Source organism: Pongo abelii, chromosome 21 (assembly GCF_028885655.2).
Source record: "Pongo abelii isolate AG06213 chromosome 21, NHGRI_mPonAbe1-v2.0_pri, whole genome shotgun sequence".
In the NCBI taxonomy this organism is placed as follows: Eukaryota; Metazoa; Chordata; class Mammalia; order Primates; family Hominidae; genus Pongo; species Pongo abelii.
In genome coordinates this window covers 50,318,560-50,331,348 of record NC_072006.2, presented here as the reverse complement: position 1 = coordinate 50,331,348, position 12,789 = coordinate 50,318,560, and the positions used below count along the sequence as shown (strand labels likewise).

General features: G+C 52.6%; 1 protein-coding gene across 3 annotated transcripts in view; it reads right to left on the bottom strand.

Annotated features, from left to right (window-relative positions):
- Positions 1–12,789, bottom strand: part of SLC12A5 (solute carrier family 12 member 5) — a 40,080-nt gene that overhangs the window by 4,447 nt on the left and 22,844 nt on the right. For 2 of the 3 annotated variants that reach the window (XM_002830378.5, XM_002830379.4), the window contains exons 12-25: positions 12,315–12,489; positions 11,458–11,576; positions 11,019–11,117; positions 9,881–10,000; positions 9,368–9,472; positions 7,652–7,820; positions 5,592–5,787; positions 4,340–4,509; positions 3,757–3,888; positions 2,454–2,561; positions 1,201–1,323; positions 909–1,108; positions 584–598; positions 193–326 (exon numbers count right to left, since the gene is read on the bottom strand). In XM_002830378.5, coding sequence (XP_002830424.1) covers positions 193–326; positions 584–598; positions 909–1,108; positions 1,201–1,323; positions 2,454–2,561; positions 3,757–3,888; positions 4,340–4,509; positions 5,592–5,787; positions 7,652–7,820; positions 9,368–9,472; positions 9,881–10,000; positions 11,019–11,117; positions 11,458–11,576; positions 12,315–12,489 — 1,865 coding nt within the window. The remainder of the gene's footprint in view (positions 1–192; positions 327–583; positions 599–908; positions 1,109–1,200; positions 1,324–2,453; positions 2,562–3,756; positions 3,889–4,339; positions 4,510–5,591; positions 5,788–7,651; positions 7,821–9,367; positions 9,473–9,880; positions 10,001–11,018; positions 11,118–11,457; positions 11,577–12,314; positions 12,490–12,789) is intronic. The other variant, XM_054541855.2, reaches the window with a different exon arrangement.

Here is a 12,789-nt window from a genome sequence, read left to right as displayed (position 1 = left end):
GAAAGACCCGGTCTCCTTCCCTCCCGACGAAATTGGGGTCGCGCTCGGCTGCCAGGGGACCTCTCGCGCCCGTGTCCCTGTCCGAGGTGCTGATCCGGAGGCAGGAACAGCTCAGCTCTTCCATCCCAGGAACAGGACCCAGATTCCCTGACGTCCACCTCCCTCTTTCCCCCAATTTTAATTCCAGGATACAGTTTTCATCACCATTGCGGTTGCGGGGAGGCCCAGGCATGTTGAGCAAAACAAGCTTGGCGTCCCGGGATTTCTTCACGATGACCTCGTTCAGCCGCACGGCCGTGTGCATGCGCCGCACGTTGGACTGGTTCCTGGGGCAGGAAGGGGGAGTGGAGACCGCGTGAGCCGGGGGGTAGAGAAGATTGGAGCCAGTCGCCCTTCCAGCCCCAACTGGGCTTCTGGGGACTGGTTCCTGCAAGCCCAGGACCACCAATCCTAAACCTCTCCAGGCTGGGCTATTCAGAGATCCCAGAGGTCGTGGCACCAATTAGGGGTTCACAATAGAGTGAGGAGGGTAGGGACCCTGGCCATCCTAGGAGAGAGAATGAAAAAATGCTGAAGCACTTACAAGTTCTCCCACTCCCTTCAGGAAACACAAGAGATGCAAAGAGAGAAAGAAAAAGAGCAGAGTCAGAAAAAGAGGAAGACACTGGGGGCTTGGGCCACGGTCATCTGCCCTGAGTCCTGCTCTGCCAGCCCCCACACCCTTCACCTTTCTGAGCCTTAGCAATGGGGCCCAACCCCCTAAGTCCTCAGATGGGGAAACCAAGACAATGTCTGAGCTGGGTCTGCAGGCTGACAGACCAGGATGCCTTCTGCTCTCTTGCTCTGCCATGGGGAGCAAGACCCTTTAGCTCACCCCAGCCCCCAGCCCTTAGCCCCCAGGCCCGTACGGCTTCATGCTGAAGAAGTCCTTGATGCCCTCAGAGGAGACAGGACTGGGGCCCTTATTCTTCTCTGCCACCGACTTGTCCTTGGTCCAGGTGAGATGCACCTTCTCAGGATCTGTCTCCCCTTCCCCCTCAGGCTCCTCCCCTGGGGACGGAGAGCTGCTGGGGCAGCTGGGAGCACTCTGATCATGGATCAGCTGCACCTGAGGGATGAATGAAGCGATGGCAGTTGAGTCCTTTGGAGGCCAAGGGCTTTGATCCCACTGGTTGGGGCCAAACCACCCCAGCTGCACACCTCCTCCTCTGGCTTCTCTTCACTGTCACCAGCCGTCTCTTCTGGGACGTTCAGGCGGAGCCGCGTGTTGGCTGGATTCTTTCTCCGGATTGAGCCTCGTGACTCATCTGTGATACTCTGGATCTAGGGAGTGACATAGGTTGGTGCCAGCTCTGCTGGGAGTCACCACCCATGCCCTGCAAAGAGCTATCACCAGAGATGATGTTCAGCCAGGATGCACTTTCTGGAACTGTACCAGTTGTTAAAATATTGCTATGATTTGAGACCAAATAGCTACTGCACCACTGATCTGCCTGCCCCACCTCCTCTCCAGAACCCCAGACCTCATCTGGCAACAAAAGTGTTAACCTTGGCACAGCAAGGCTTTGCCTAGCACTATGGTCCAATGTCAGTCCTCACAGTCCACTGGTCAGTGGCCATGCCATGTTTTACCATTTTTACTACCTCCCTTGGATAACACTCCCAGCCTTGGAGGATCCATCCTTCCCACCTCAAAGTGGTACCCATCACTCATTCCCCTGAGAATCCATCAACCACATTCTGATAAATACATTACCCACCCCTGGGAGACTAAAACCCCATGGTTCTATTACCCTCACGTGTAGGATTGCCACCCATTCCCTGGGCAACTTATCACCCACCTCCAGGAGCCCTTCTGTCCCCAGCTGGGGTAACACCACTCATTTTCCCAAGGACTCCACTTCCTTGGTTGGGTCTTTCATCCATACTCTGGTGGTTCTACATCACCCATACCTAGAAGATCTTACACCCACACCCTATAGGGGGGGCTCATCACCATTACCCCCTGAGATCCCATCAATCACACCCTAGGGGATTTTCCCCTAACTCCCACACATCAGTTATATCCCTAAACACCCATCTGTTACCCACTCTCTAAGGGTTTCTACATGAGCCCTTATCCCTCACACTGGCAGCCCACACCCCTAAGGACTCATCATCCATACGTATTTAGCATCCACTCTTCTCTCTCAGGCCCCAGAAGTCACATACAGAGGAGAAGATCTGTCACCCGTACCAAAGTCCCTCTGCCTCCTGGCTGGGAGGTTGGCGGTGAAGCTGCAGTGTGTACTCCTGCTGTCTGAGAGATCAGTGTCAGGAGGTGTGGTTGGGGGAATCAGGGAGATGAGGGTGAAGTTGAAATGCCAGGAGTGTCAGCCCTGAGCCATCCTAAACCTGACACCCAGAACTGGCAGCAGTTTGAGGCTCTCAGGGGCCAGCCAGGGCAACCTCACCTCCCGCTCCCGCTCATTCTTGGTTAAATGCATCTGTTTGAGGATCTGGGAACGCTGCTCCATCACCAACGTCTTCTCATAGGTGTAAGCTGAGATGTCGCTCTCATGCTGTGGGCAGACAGAGGTTGGGGTTGGGGGGTGGGGAGAGGAACACAGAGGAAAGCATGAGGTCTGAGCCCAGGTGAAAGGCCAAGGGAAGGAAGGAAGGCCCCCATCCTTCTGGCAGCCTAGGGCTTTCCTACCCAATCATTAATTTTATCAAGGGTTGTAGGAGGCAAGGACACAGCAGAGAGGGCAATGCTCTTGCAAGACAGGCAGCTCATTCCCTCCTGAGCCCAGCACAGGACCAGGCATGTGAATGGATGAACTAATGAATGAGTGGATTAATTAATCACCTGGGTGAATGGAGAAGGGAAAGAAGAAAAGGAACAAAGCGATGAATGAATACATGCAAGAATGAATGGGAGAGTGAGTGAATGAGTACTTCAATGAATACATAGGTAGATTAACGAATACACAGAGGGATGGGTGGATGGACACATGAATTGAGAGGATGGTTGGACAAGAGGCTCTACAGGATAATCACCAAGGGCACAGGCTCTAGAGCCAGCCTGCCTGGGTTTGAATCCTGCCTCCACCATGTACTCTGTGTTACTGGGCAAATTACAGTCATATGCCAAATAACACCATTGTATGTGCGTCAATGGCAGACTGCACATAAAATGGTGTTCCCTTAAGATTACTGTATTTTTGCTGTATTTTTTCTATGTTTAGACACAAAAATACTTCCCACTGTGTTGCCATTGCCTACAGTACTCAGGAGAGTAACATGCTGTATAAGTCTATAGCATAAGAGCAATAAGCCTTTGTGTGTAGTAGGCTGTACCAGCTAGGTGTGTATAGATACACTCTATGATGTTCATACAACAAAATCGCCTCACAACACATTTCTCAGAACATATCCCTGTTGTTAAGCAATGAATGCATGACTGTACTTCTCTGCACTTCATGTTCCTAATCTGTAACATGGAAATGCTGATAATTGTATCTATCTCATTGGTCATTGTTGGAACTGATATACATATAAAGTGCATAGAACAGTGCCCGACATATAATAAGCGGTAGACATGGCTACTTTTATAGAGAAGAGAGGGATGGCTGAATATGTGAGAGCCTAAGAGGTGGATCGGGGGAAAGGATCCAGCATCATAAGCTGAAGGGTGTTAGAGTTGCCCTACTTGGTGCTGGGGCCAAGAGGAAAGAAGGCCTGGTGGAATCCCAACGGTGTCTCCTGGAGACTCACCATCTCCACCACCTCGACCTCCGCGGTGATGCGTAAATGGTACAGAAATGTGGTCAGATCCTTCTTCATCTGGATGCTATTGTCGTCCATCTGGGCCACGGTGAAGATACGCATCTTGCACTTCCGCCAGACCTGCAGGCGGTGAAGGGGATTCAGAAAGGTCCAGCCCAGATGTGATGAGGAGATCCAGGGCCAGACCCTGTCCCCTCACCCTTCCCCTCTTCCCACCCACTCCTCACACATACATGCAGACCCCAAATCCTCTGTCTTAGGGGCCACTCTCTACAAAACCTTCCCTGCTTAGGTCTGAGGGTCCCCCATTAAAGAAAGCATCACTGGCTTGGGCTAAGCATTGCTCTCCTTACAGCAGTGCACCTGCAAAAGGAGAAACCATCAGTTCCTAACATCTCAGAACAAAGTAGGTCAGCAGATCCCTTTCCCAGGAGTTTACAGGGGAGGAAGGACACGGAAGCTGACTCTGACAAGAGCCCATGTGTCTGACCTGTGGTTGTGCACATATGTACACAAATGCATACATGCATATACACATTCACACATGCATACACTCACGCACACAACTCACCTTGTGGTGCCGCAGCAGAAAGGGCAGCAGCATGAGCATGCCTCCATCGTGCACAATCCACCAAACATCGATGCTGCCCTCAGAGAAGCGCTCAGGGTTCCCAGGAAACATGGAAACGTTCTTGGTGACCAGCAGGGCTAAGTGGCCAGCTGTGGTTTCCCGGACCAGCTCTGAGGGAGGCCAAGGAGAGGGCCAGAGGGTGAAACGTGACTCTGGTTCTCCCAACCCACAGCAGCAGCCACAAGGGCTCCTGGCACCCAGCACTCCTCCCCACTCCACCTGGCCTTGGCCGTGGGCTGAGTGGTCAGAAAACCAGCATCTACTTGGGCCCCATCATATATTCATTGTTTAGATCTGGGAAAGTCTCTCAACCTCTCTGGGCCTCAGTTTCCCCACCTGTCAAACGGCAATAACACCACCTGCCCTTTCTGATTACTAAGAACCCAGCATGTATGACCTCACTGGATCCTCCCAACACCTTGTAACCATGATCTACCTTAGGAGACAGAATAGCTTGGAGCTAACAGTGTAGCCTCCGGGCTGGTTCAAAACCTGGCTCCCCACTTTGTGACTTGGAGCAAATTTCTTTTTTCTTTATTCTGTAGTTTGCCATGTTGCCCAGCTCAAACTCCTGAGCTCAAGCGATCCACCTGCCTTGGCTTTCCAAAGTGCTGGGATTACAGGCGTGAGCCACTGAACCCAGCCGGAGCAAACTTCTTAATCTCTCTGTGCCTCAGTTTCACACCAAAAAAGATGCAGATAAAAATGCCTAGCCCTCCTAGGACTGATGAGAGAATCAGAGAAAGCCTCAACTTTCTGGCACACAGAACTCATTCTAGAAACGTTAGTTATTATATTTACTATTACCTACGATTACCAAGAAATCTGATCTCAGAGGGAGTGAGTCACGTGTGCACAATCACACAGCTAGGAAGGACCAGAGCTGAGATGTGGGCCCAGCCTCCATGACTTCAGAGCTGTAGCTCTTCCCACTGCCCTGCACTGTGTTCCTCCCAGGGCCTGCGAGCGCTGCAGGAGCCAAGACTGTCTCGTTCACAGCGGAGTCCCCAGCGCCCAGCACAGTGGCTGGCACATGGCCAGCCTTGACTGCTGTCACCTGCATATGCTGAATCCACACTTGGCATGCAGTGCTTGGGAAACCCCTCAGGCCCAAAGGGGCGGAAATCCAGTTCCACCCCTCTACAGCCCCCAGCCCCACCCCTCTTCCGTCCCCAGCCCCCGACAGCGTTACCAATGAAGTTCCTCCACGTCTGATGATCTTCCTTCTGGCGCCAGTTGCGGGGCCAGCCAACAAGCACAGTGTTGTGTTGCAGCCCCCCGAGGCCCCCGGACTGGATCAGATGGGACACGCCATCGCGCAGGTTGGAGGAGATCACTACCTGGCAGAAGCCCTTCACCTTCTCTGCCTCCATCAGGCGCCTGATAGACTAGGGGAGGGGGATAAGACAAGGACCAGCCTCAGGCCTCCCTGGCCCTAGCTGGGCCCATTGTAGCCTCCTTCCATCCCATCTCTCCCTTCCTTTCATCCCAGTCTTCCTGAAGCTCAGCTCTGATCACATCAGTCTCTGGCTCCAGAATGGCACATGGCTCCCCCATCATCTCTGTGCCCCATTCCTTCTTGATCAATCAAGGCTCTTCATGATCTGACCACACTTTCTGCCACCCTGCCACTGCTCATACAGCCCCCCTGCCCGACATGCTCTCCACCATCACCCTGACCCACGCCCCTACCAAGTTGTACGTGACACCCTGTCTGGCCCAGCTCAAATGTCGCCATCTTCAGATGCCACCCCCACCCAGACCAGAATTAAACTGGGCTTCCCTGCACAGCCAGACAATTTGTTTCAACAATCTTTCTAAGTAGTATAATAAGTATTTTAAGGGCACCCCATTTAAACTGTACTATGAGGGACATAGTCTCATTACTCCCATTTTATAGATGAGGAAACCGAGGCTTGGAGAAATGAAGACTTGTTTAAGGACACACAGCTAATGTTACTGTGAGGATTCAAGTCAGGGAAGTCTGACTCCAACCCCCACACTTTTAACCGCCACCCCTAAGTCCAACAGATAGAAGTTCAACTCCTATCTCCGCCACCTCCTGGCTGTGTGACCTTGGGTGAGTCACCTAACCACCCAAGGGGTCAGGACAAGCTACCTTGTTTAGGAATAGGGAGAACCACATGTCATCATGCACATAGGGCTTAGTTAGTATCCTGCCTGAGGAATCGTAAACACTCAGCACATTGTACAACTCTGATGTTATTAACTCTAACAGCATTTATTGACATCTGGTGGGTCTGAGAGCCTTCTGTGTATGCTCTGCCTTCCCCACCAGCCTGTGAGCACCTCGAGGGCTGGGACTTGGTCTTGAACATCTCCATCTCCCCTGTGCCTCGCCCAATGCCTGGTGCACTGCACATTCTCAGCCACCGCGTGTTGAATGGAACTGACCAGTCAAGGCCTCCAGCTCTGGGCCCTGACAGATCGGTGTGAACAGCCCAGCGAGGCAGAAGCAGCGACTGTTGCAAGCCATCAGGGGTGCCCCTCCCCATCTCACCTCTGCTCCCTCGGGCCTCTTTTTCTCTCTCCACTGCTAGCCACAGCCCTAAGGGGAGAAAGGCCTGACCCTCAGACAAAACCTACTTCCTCTACTACCCCTGGGATCCAGTCACCTCTTTGTGTGCTTAAGGCAGACACTGGCAACCACAGCCCACATTGGTTCTGTAGGCTGCTCTGTAAGCATGGACTAGTGGGTGGAGCCAAGAGCAGGTGACACAGAGCAGGGGCCTAGGTTCAAATCCTGATGTTGCTTCCCACCAGCTTTCTGACTTTCAGCAAGCAGCTTTCCCTCTCTGGGTCTCAGTTTCTTCCTGTATCAAATGTGGATACTCACCTTGTCAACCCCAGACTGTAGGGATCAAGAGTCTACAGCTGGGAAATCACCTTGAAAGATTTATACTTTGGCAGGAAGGAGTCTAGAGTAGGAGTTCAAGGAGTCCTAATTTGAATCTTCATTTTCTGTCCTTAGACACATGACCTGACTTGTCTAAGCCTCAGTTTCCTTGTCCATAAAATGGGCCCTTCTGCCTCTGATGGTCTTTCATGCTGTGAGTTGAATTCTAAAGAACTCATTCTCTAGGCCCTTAGGCTCTTCCTCTAAGGAAAAGAAAAGAAATGCCTGCACCTCCTTTGATCCTGAAGGTGATGAGGAAGGAAAGTACAAAAAGATAGAGACTGTCTTCCTAAGTGTCCTGACCTTTTCCCAAGCCCACCAGGGCCTCTGCTCACCTCTTCTGCCCGCTGGGCCTGGGGATGATTTTCCAGAAAGGTGCCCTCAAGGACAGAGCCCACGATGGTCAGGCCCTTCCCTGCCTTCAGCTGGGAGGTCAATGAGAGCAGCTGGGGGTGCACCACATTCTGGTCTTGGTCCACACGCACCAGCACCAGCAGCTGTGGCCTGAAGAGTGTGCAGAGTCACATGATCCATATACTATGTAACCAACCATCCACACACCATACACCCATCACCAGGTCACCTAACCATCTCTCCTCTATAACCATCTGTCCCATCCACCTATACCCCTCACCACCCATCCATCCATCTACCCATCAACCCATTTCTCCATTCACCTCACTCACCTATCTACCCATTCAACCACCCACCCACCTATTTTATCCTTCAGTCATCCACTCATATGCATATTTCTTTACCGATACATGCATTATTCACTCAATTATCCACACATCTACCTACCTATCATCCATTCCTACATCCATCGATTCACGCTTTTGCTCTCCCACATGTACATACACTTATCCATCTACCCATCTATGTACGCATCCCTTTCCTTAGTCATTTAGCCATCTTAGTCCTCCAACCACCTATCAACTTTGTAGCATTCTCTAAGCACCTACTCTGGGATAGACCATGTGCTGAGCATTTGGGAATTCACAGATAAATAATACAGAGCCCCAGGTTCTGGGAGCCCAGTTTAGTAGACATCAGCAAAGGCAAGTCAACAATGCCCTAACCTAAGTCAGGGTTCCAGGCTCTACTCTTGGCAAGGTGAAACACAGGGAGATGAATGAGGGGTTGGGCATGCAGCACCCAGGGCTAAGAGGTGGGGTGTGAGGATTCCATCTCCAGGTCTGCCTTCTGTGACCTGTGAGATCCTCTCTGACCTCCGATTTCCCCCTTTTTTTTTTTTTTTTTTTTTTTTTTGAGACAGGGTCTCACTCTGTCACCCAGGCTGGAGTGCAGTGGTACAATCTCGGCTCACTATAACCTCTGTCTCCCGGGTTCAAGCTATTCTGCCTCAGTATCCTGAGTAGCTGGGACGACAGGTGCACGCCACCATGCCTGGCTAATTTTTGTATTTTTAGCACAGACGGGGTCTCACCATGTTGTCCAGGCTTGTCTCAAACTCCTGGCCTCAAGTGATCCACCTGCCTCAGCCTCCCAAACTGTTGGGTTACAGGCATGAGCCACTGCGCCCGGCATCCCTGATTTTCACGTGAATAAAATGGAGGAATTGTCATTAATCTAGAGATGCCTAAGAGCCCCTATAACTCTCAAAGGGAATGATTCCACCTGTCTCAGAGCAAATGCTACATGATCTGATGTTTGTCTGTCCCCGTGTGTGTCTTCTCCACAAAACTGTGAGCGTCCTACATCCCCAGAGACTAGAAGCGGACTTGCCATACGTCAGGCATTCATGTTTTATGAAAAAATGATGGAAATGATGAAGTGAATGAATGGATGACTGCTCAGGAGGCTAGCACGGTGGGGTATGTGGACATTTACATACCCACATAAATGTCTGGAACTCAGCTCAGCCTCAGTGTTTCAGGTGGGAAGGAATCAGACAAGGCTGGGCTTTTAGGGCACAGCTCAGCAAAACAAAGCAAGCAGGATAAGTCAGGCCCTGCTCCCTTCCCCCTATCTCCTGAGCCTTGCACTCACGCACACACACTCTTATGCACACCCGTGCCCTCACCACTTACCTCCAGTTCTTGGTGTGTGGGGGCCCTTCCTCCAGGCGTAAGAGGGCATAGCGAGCCGCACTGAGAGACAGACCTCGGATCCCATCGCCCCACTCCTTCTCTGCCCTGGGAGCCAGGAAGGGGGATCACGTGAGAGCAGAAAGCCAGGCAGGGGCAGGGAGAACCATCTACACTGCACCAGCTACCCTAGGGCAGAGCCATCTCTCAGGCTTAGAAAGGACATGTGTATCACTCCTGCCAACAGACCCAACCGAGCCTTGGCTAAGTTTCCTTGGAAAATCACTTCTAAATCCATTCTCTCATCATTCCTGTCCATTTCTCAAAGCCTCTGCCTCCACCCCCCATCTTCCAATGTCACCCCATATCACCCTCTCCCTCTACTCCAGCCCCATCCTCTCCCACTCCCTGCTTCGTCTCACCCCCACCACCCCAATCCCTCATGACCCCTTCCCTCTCCTTCCCACCACCCTTCAGCCTTCCCCAGCCACCCCAACCTCCACTTCCCACACTCACCCACGGTACTCAATGTACTTGTAGATGAGTCCAGCAATGAGCATGGCTACCAGTGCATAATACCAGGAGCAGATGAACATGAGGGCCAGGCAGAGGCTCATACCCAGGAAGGAGAGGGTCCTAGACAAGGTGGGGAGACCCAGCCTCTGAGCCCCAGCAGGGCTGTTGCTGAAGCTGGGACTTAGATAGCAAGAGGGAAATGGGGCAGGGCATGGGCAAGACCTGGGAGGTGACAGCCCGATCTAGGGGAACTCACACCATCATCCCCATGAGGACTAGGGGGATATGGGACCTTCTGGGTGAAGGAGAAGTCACAGACAGGGCACTACCCAATGCCCTGCCCAACTCCTGACACCCCATACCACCCTGTCCCTGTTCCTCAGATCCTGCCAGACAGGCCTGGCCAGGTGCATTCTGAGGCCAGGGTCTCAGGGGAGTGGAAACAGGTCGTCCCAGGAGAAGGCCACCAGCAAAGCCGGAGCATCCAGACAGGAGTGGGCAGCCCTGGTTCTAGCCCAGTTATGCCACAGTCTTGCTGGGGGACCTTGGACCAGTCCCTTTCCCTCTTTGGGCCTCAGTTTCCTTTTGTAGGACAAGCGTGATCATTTCTGCTCTGTCTGCCCCCGAGGGCCTATTGTGAGGATGAAGAGCCATAGAGGAAAATGATGAGAGAAACTGCAGCCTCTGTGCAATGAGCATCTGCCATGTACTATAGTCCTCACAAGAACCCATAGGCAGGTGCAGCTATCATGCCCATTTCACAGCTGAGGAAACTGAGGTTCTGAGAAGCTACATCATCAGCCCAAGGTCTCACAGCTAGGAAGTGCAGAGTCATGATTTGAACTCTGGCCAGCTGACTTCCAGCCTCCCTGCTACATTGTGAGCTATTGGGCATCAGGGACAGGAGAGAGATTCCAGCTGAGACCGCTTATGATGCTGCTATGTTATTATTTATGATTGTTAGGAGACCCTCTCCGGGACCTTCCTCATGTGAGTTGGTCAACAAAAGCTGGAGAAAAAAGGTTGTCCTCTTCAGGTTTGGGGTCCTTGGACCCAGAGGGGATGGACTGGAGTAAGGTGAGGGTTGGGGTGGAAGTGAGCAAGTGGCTCAGTGGAAGTGTGGGGACAGAGCACCCACCAGTGGTAATATCGAAAGCGTGGCCTCCAGTTGGGTGTCCTCAGCAGCGTCTGCACCGCACAGGCCAGATTCACAAACATGTAGCACATCAGGAAGAACCTGGAACACAGGAAGGCCCCAGGGGAGACAGAGATGCAAAGGGAGGCAGAAACAGAAACAGCAACGTGGGCAGAGAAAGGGGGAAAGTGGACAAGAAGTCAGGAGGTGGCCAGATCATGCTCTGGTGCTTAGGAAGGGGTTTCAAGCCAAATACCCTTACAACACACCCTAATAACACGTGTGGATGAATCTCTCTATAACAAACGATGGGCTTCTATGACCAGTGGGGAACTTCCTGGTGTTGTTAAAGTGTCTGGGTGGGTTGTCACGGGTAACAGCTGCAGGATTCAGATAGAGAAACACCCTGAACCGGGGGGAGGGCAAGAAGTCAGGCACGCACATAGAGAGGATGGGGGCCACCTCGTCGAGGGATGCGATGAGGATGCCAATCTCACAGATGCAGGCAGTCAGGAGCAGGGCCCAGGTCGGCTCTCCATTGGCCTTGCCATGGCCAAAGACCTGGGGACACAGCAATCATCATGGGACTGAGACCTCAAGGACTTCTCAGCCCTCTCCCCTAGTCTTTGGAACCAGTGGAGTAGAGGCAGGAATCCTATCACCAAAGAGGAGGTAGGGAGAGGATGCATTTCTCTTCCTCTAGGAGAATGCAAATGGATAACAGGCTTTTGCTGCGTCTTGCCCACCCTGACATCGGCACCCCAGTGCCATGAAGTTCAAATGATCCCTAGAGGGGGAAAGCAGCTGCAGAGGACCAGATGGGAGAGGAGCTGTCAGGAAGCCAGCAAGCCACCACGACCCTGTGCTCCATCCGTCTTTTTTTTTTTAGCACCATGGTGGAAGCTACCCTTTTCTTGTCCTTTGACTGCCTCCCCAAGTCTCCGACCAACCACTGTGCCAAAACAGGGCCATTTATTTTTTCCCCAAGAGCAGACAGTGCTCCAAGGGATGCACTGACCGTGGGCCAAATCCTAAGTAAGACACATTTATCCTTCCACCTGGGTGAAGGAGAAGCCACAGACAGGGCACCACCCAATGCCCTGCCCAACTCCTGACACCCCACACCACCCTGTCCCTGTGCCTCAGACCCTGCCAGACAGGCCTGGCCAGTGCAGTGCAGAGCAGAAGTGGCCCAGGAGGTAGTCTAAGGCTGGTTATGGCCCTGGGTCACTGTGTGGTCTCTCTGGGCAGGGGCCTGGCTGGTCTACTGAGGGTGGGCTGTTCTTCTCCCACACTGACCTGCAGGAAGGGCACGATGCCATCCCTCGAGATGGCCTGCAGCAGGCGTGGGGCCCCCGTGAGGCTCTGCAGCCCAGCCCCACAGGTGGAGAAGAAGGATCCGATGACAATTACCCATGGAGATGGCCAGGCCAGTGTGCCCACCACCAGGTTGCCATTCACAGCTTCGCCAAACCTGGAATGATGTGGACAGGAGATGCCAGGTGAGCAGTGCTGCCTGGATTTCCAGGGCAGGTCTCCATACCAACTACAGAACCAACTGTGTGCCTGCCACAGGACTAAGTTCTGTAAGGGTGACAGGGGAGGCAGAGCCCCAAATGTTCCATTGTTTTTTCCTTGATAAAATAATTCTCTAATTTCCTGATACTGAAAACCAAGCCTCTAGGCCTGGCTCCAGCATAGGTCCCAGCCCCACGTCCCCCACTGCATTCCCTTACAGGAGCCTGGTGGTACCAGTGGAAAGTGATTCTGAGAG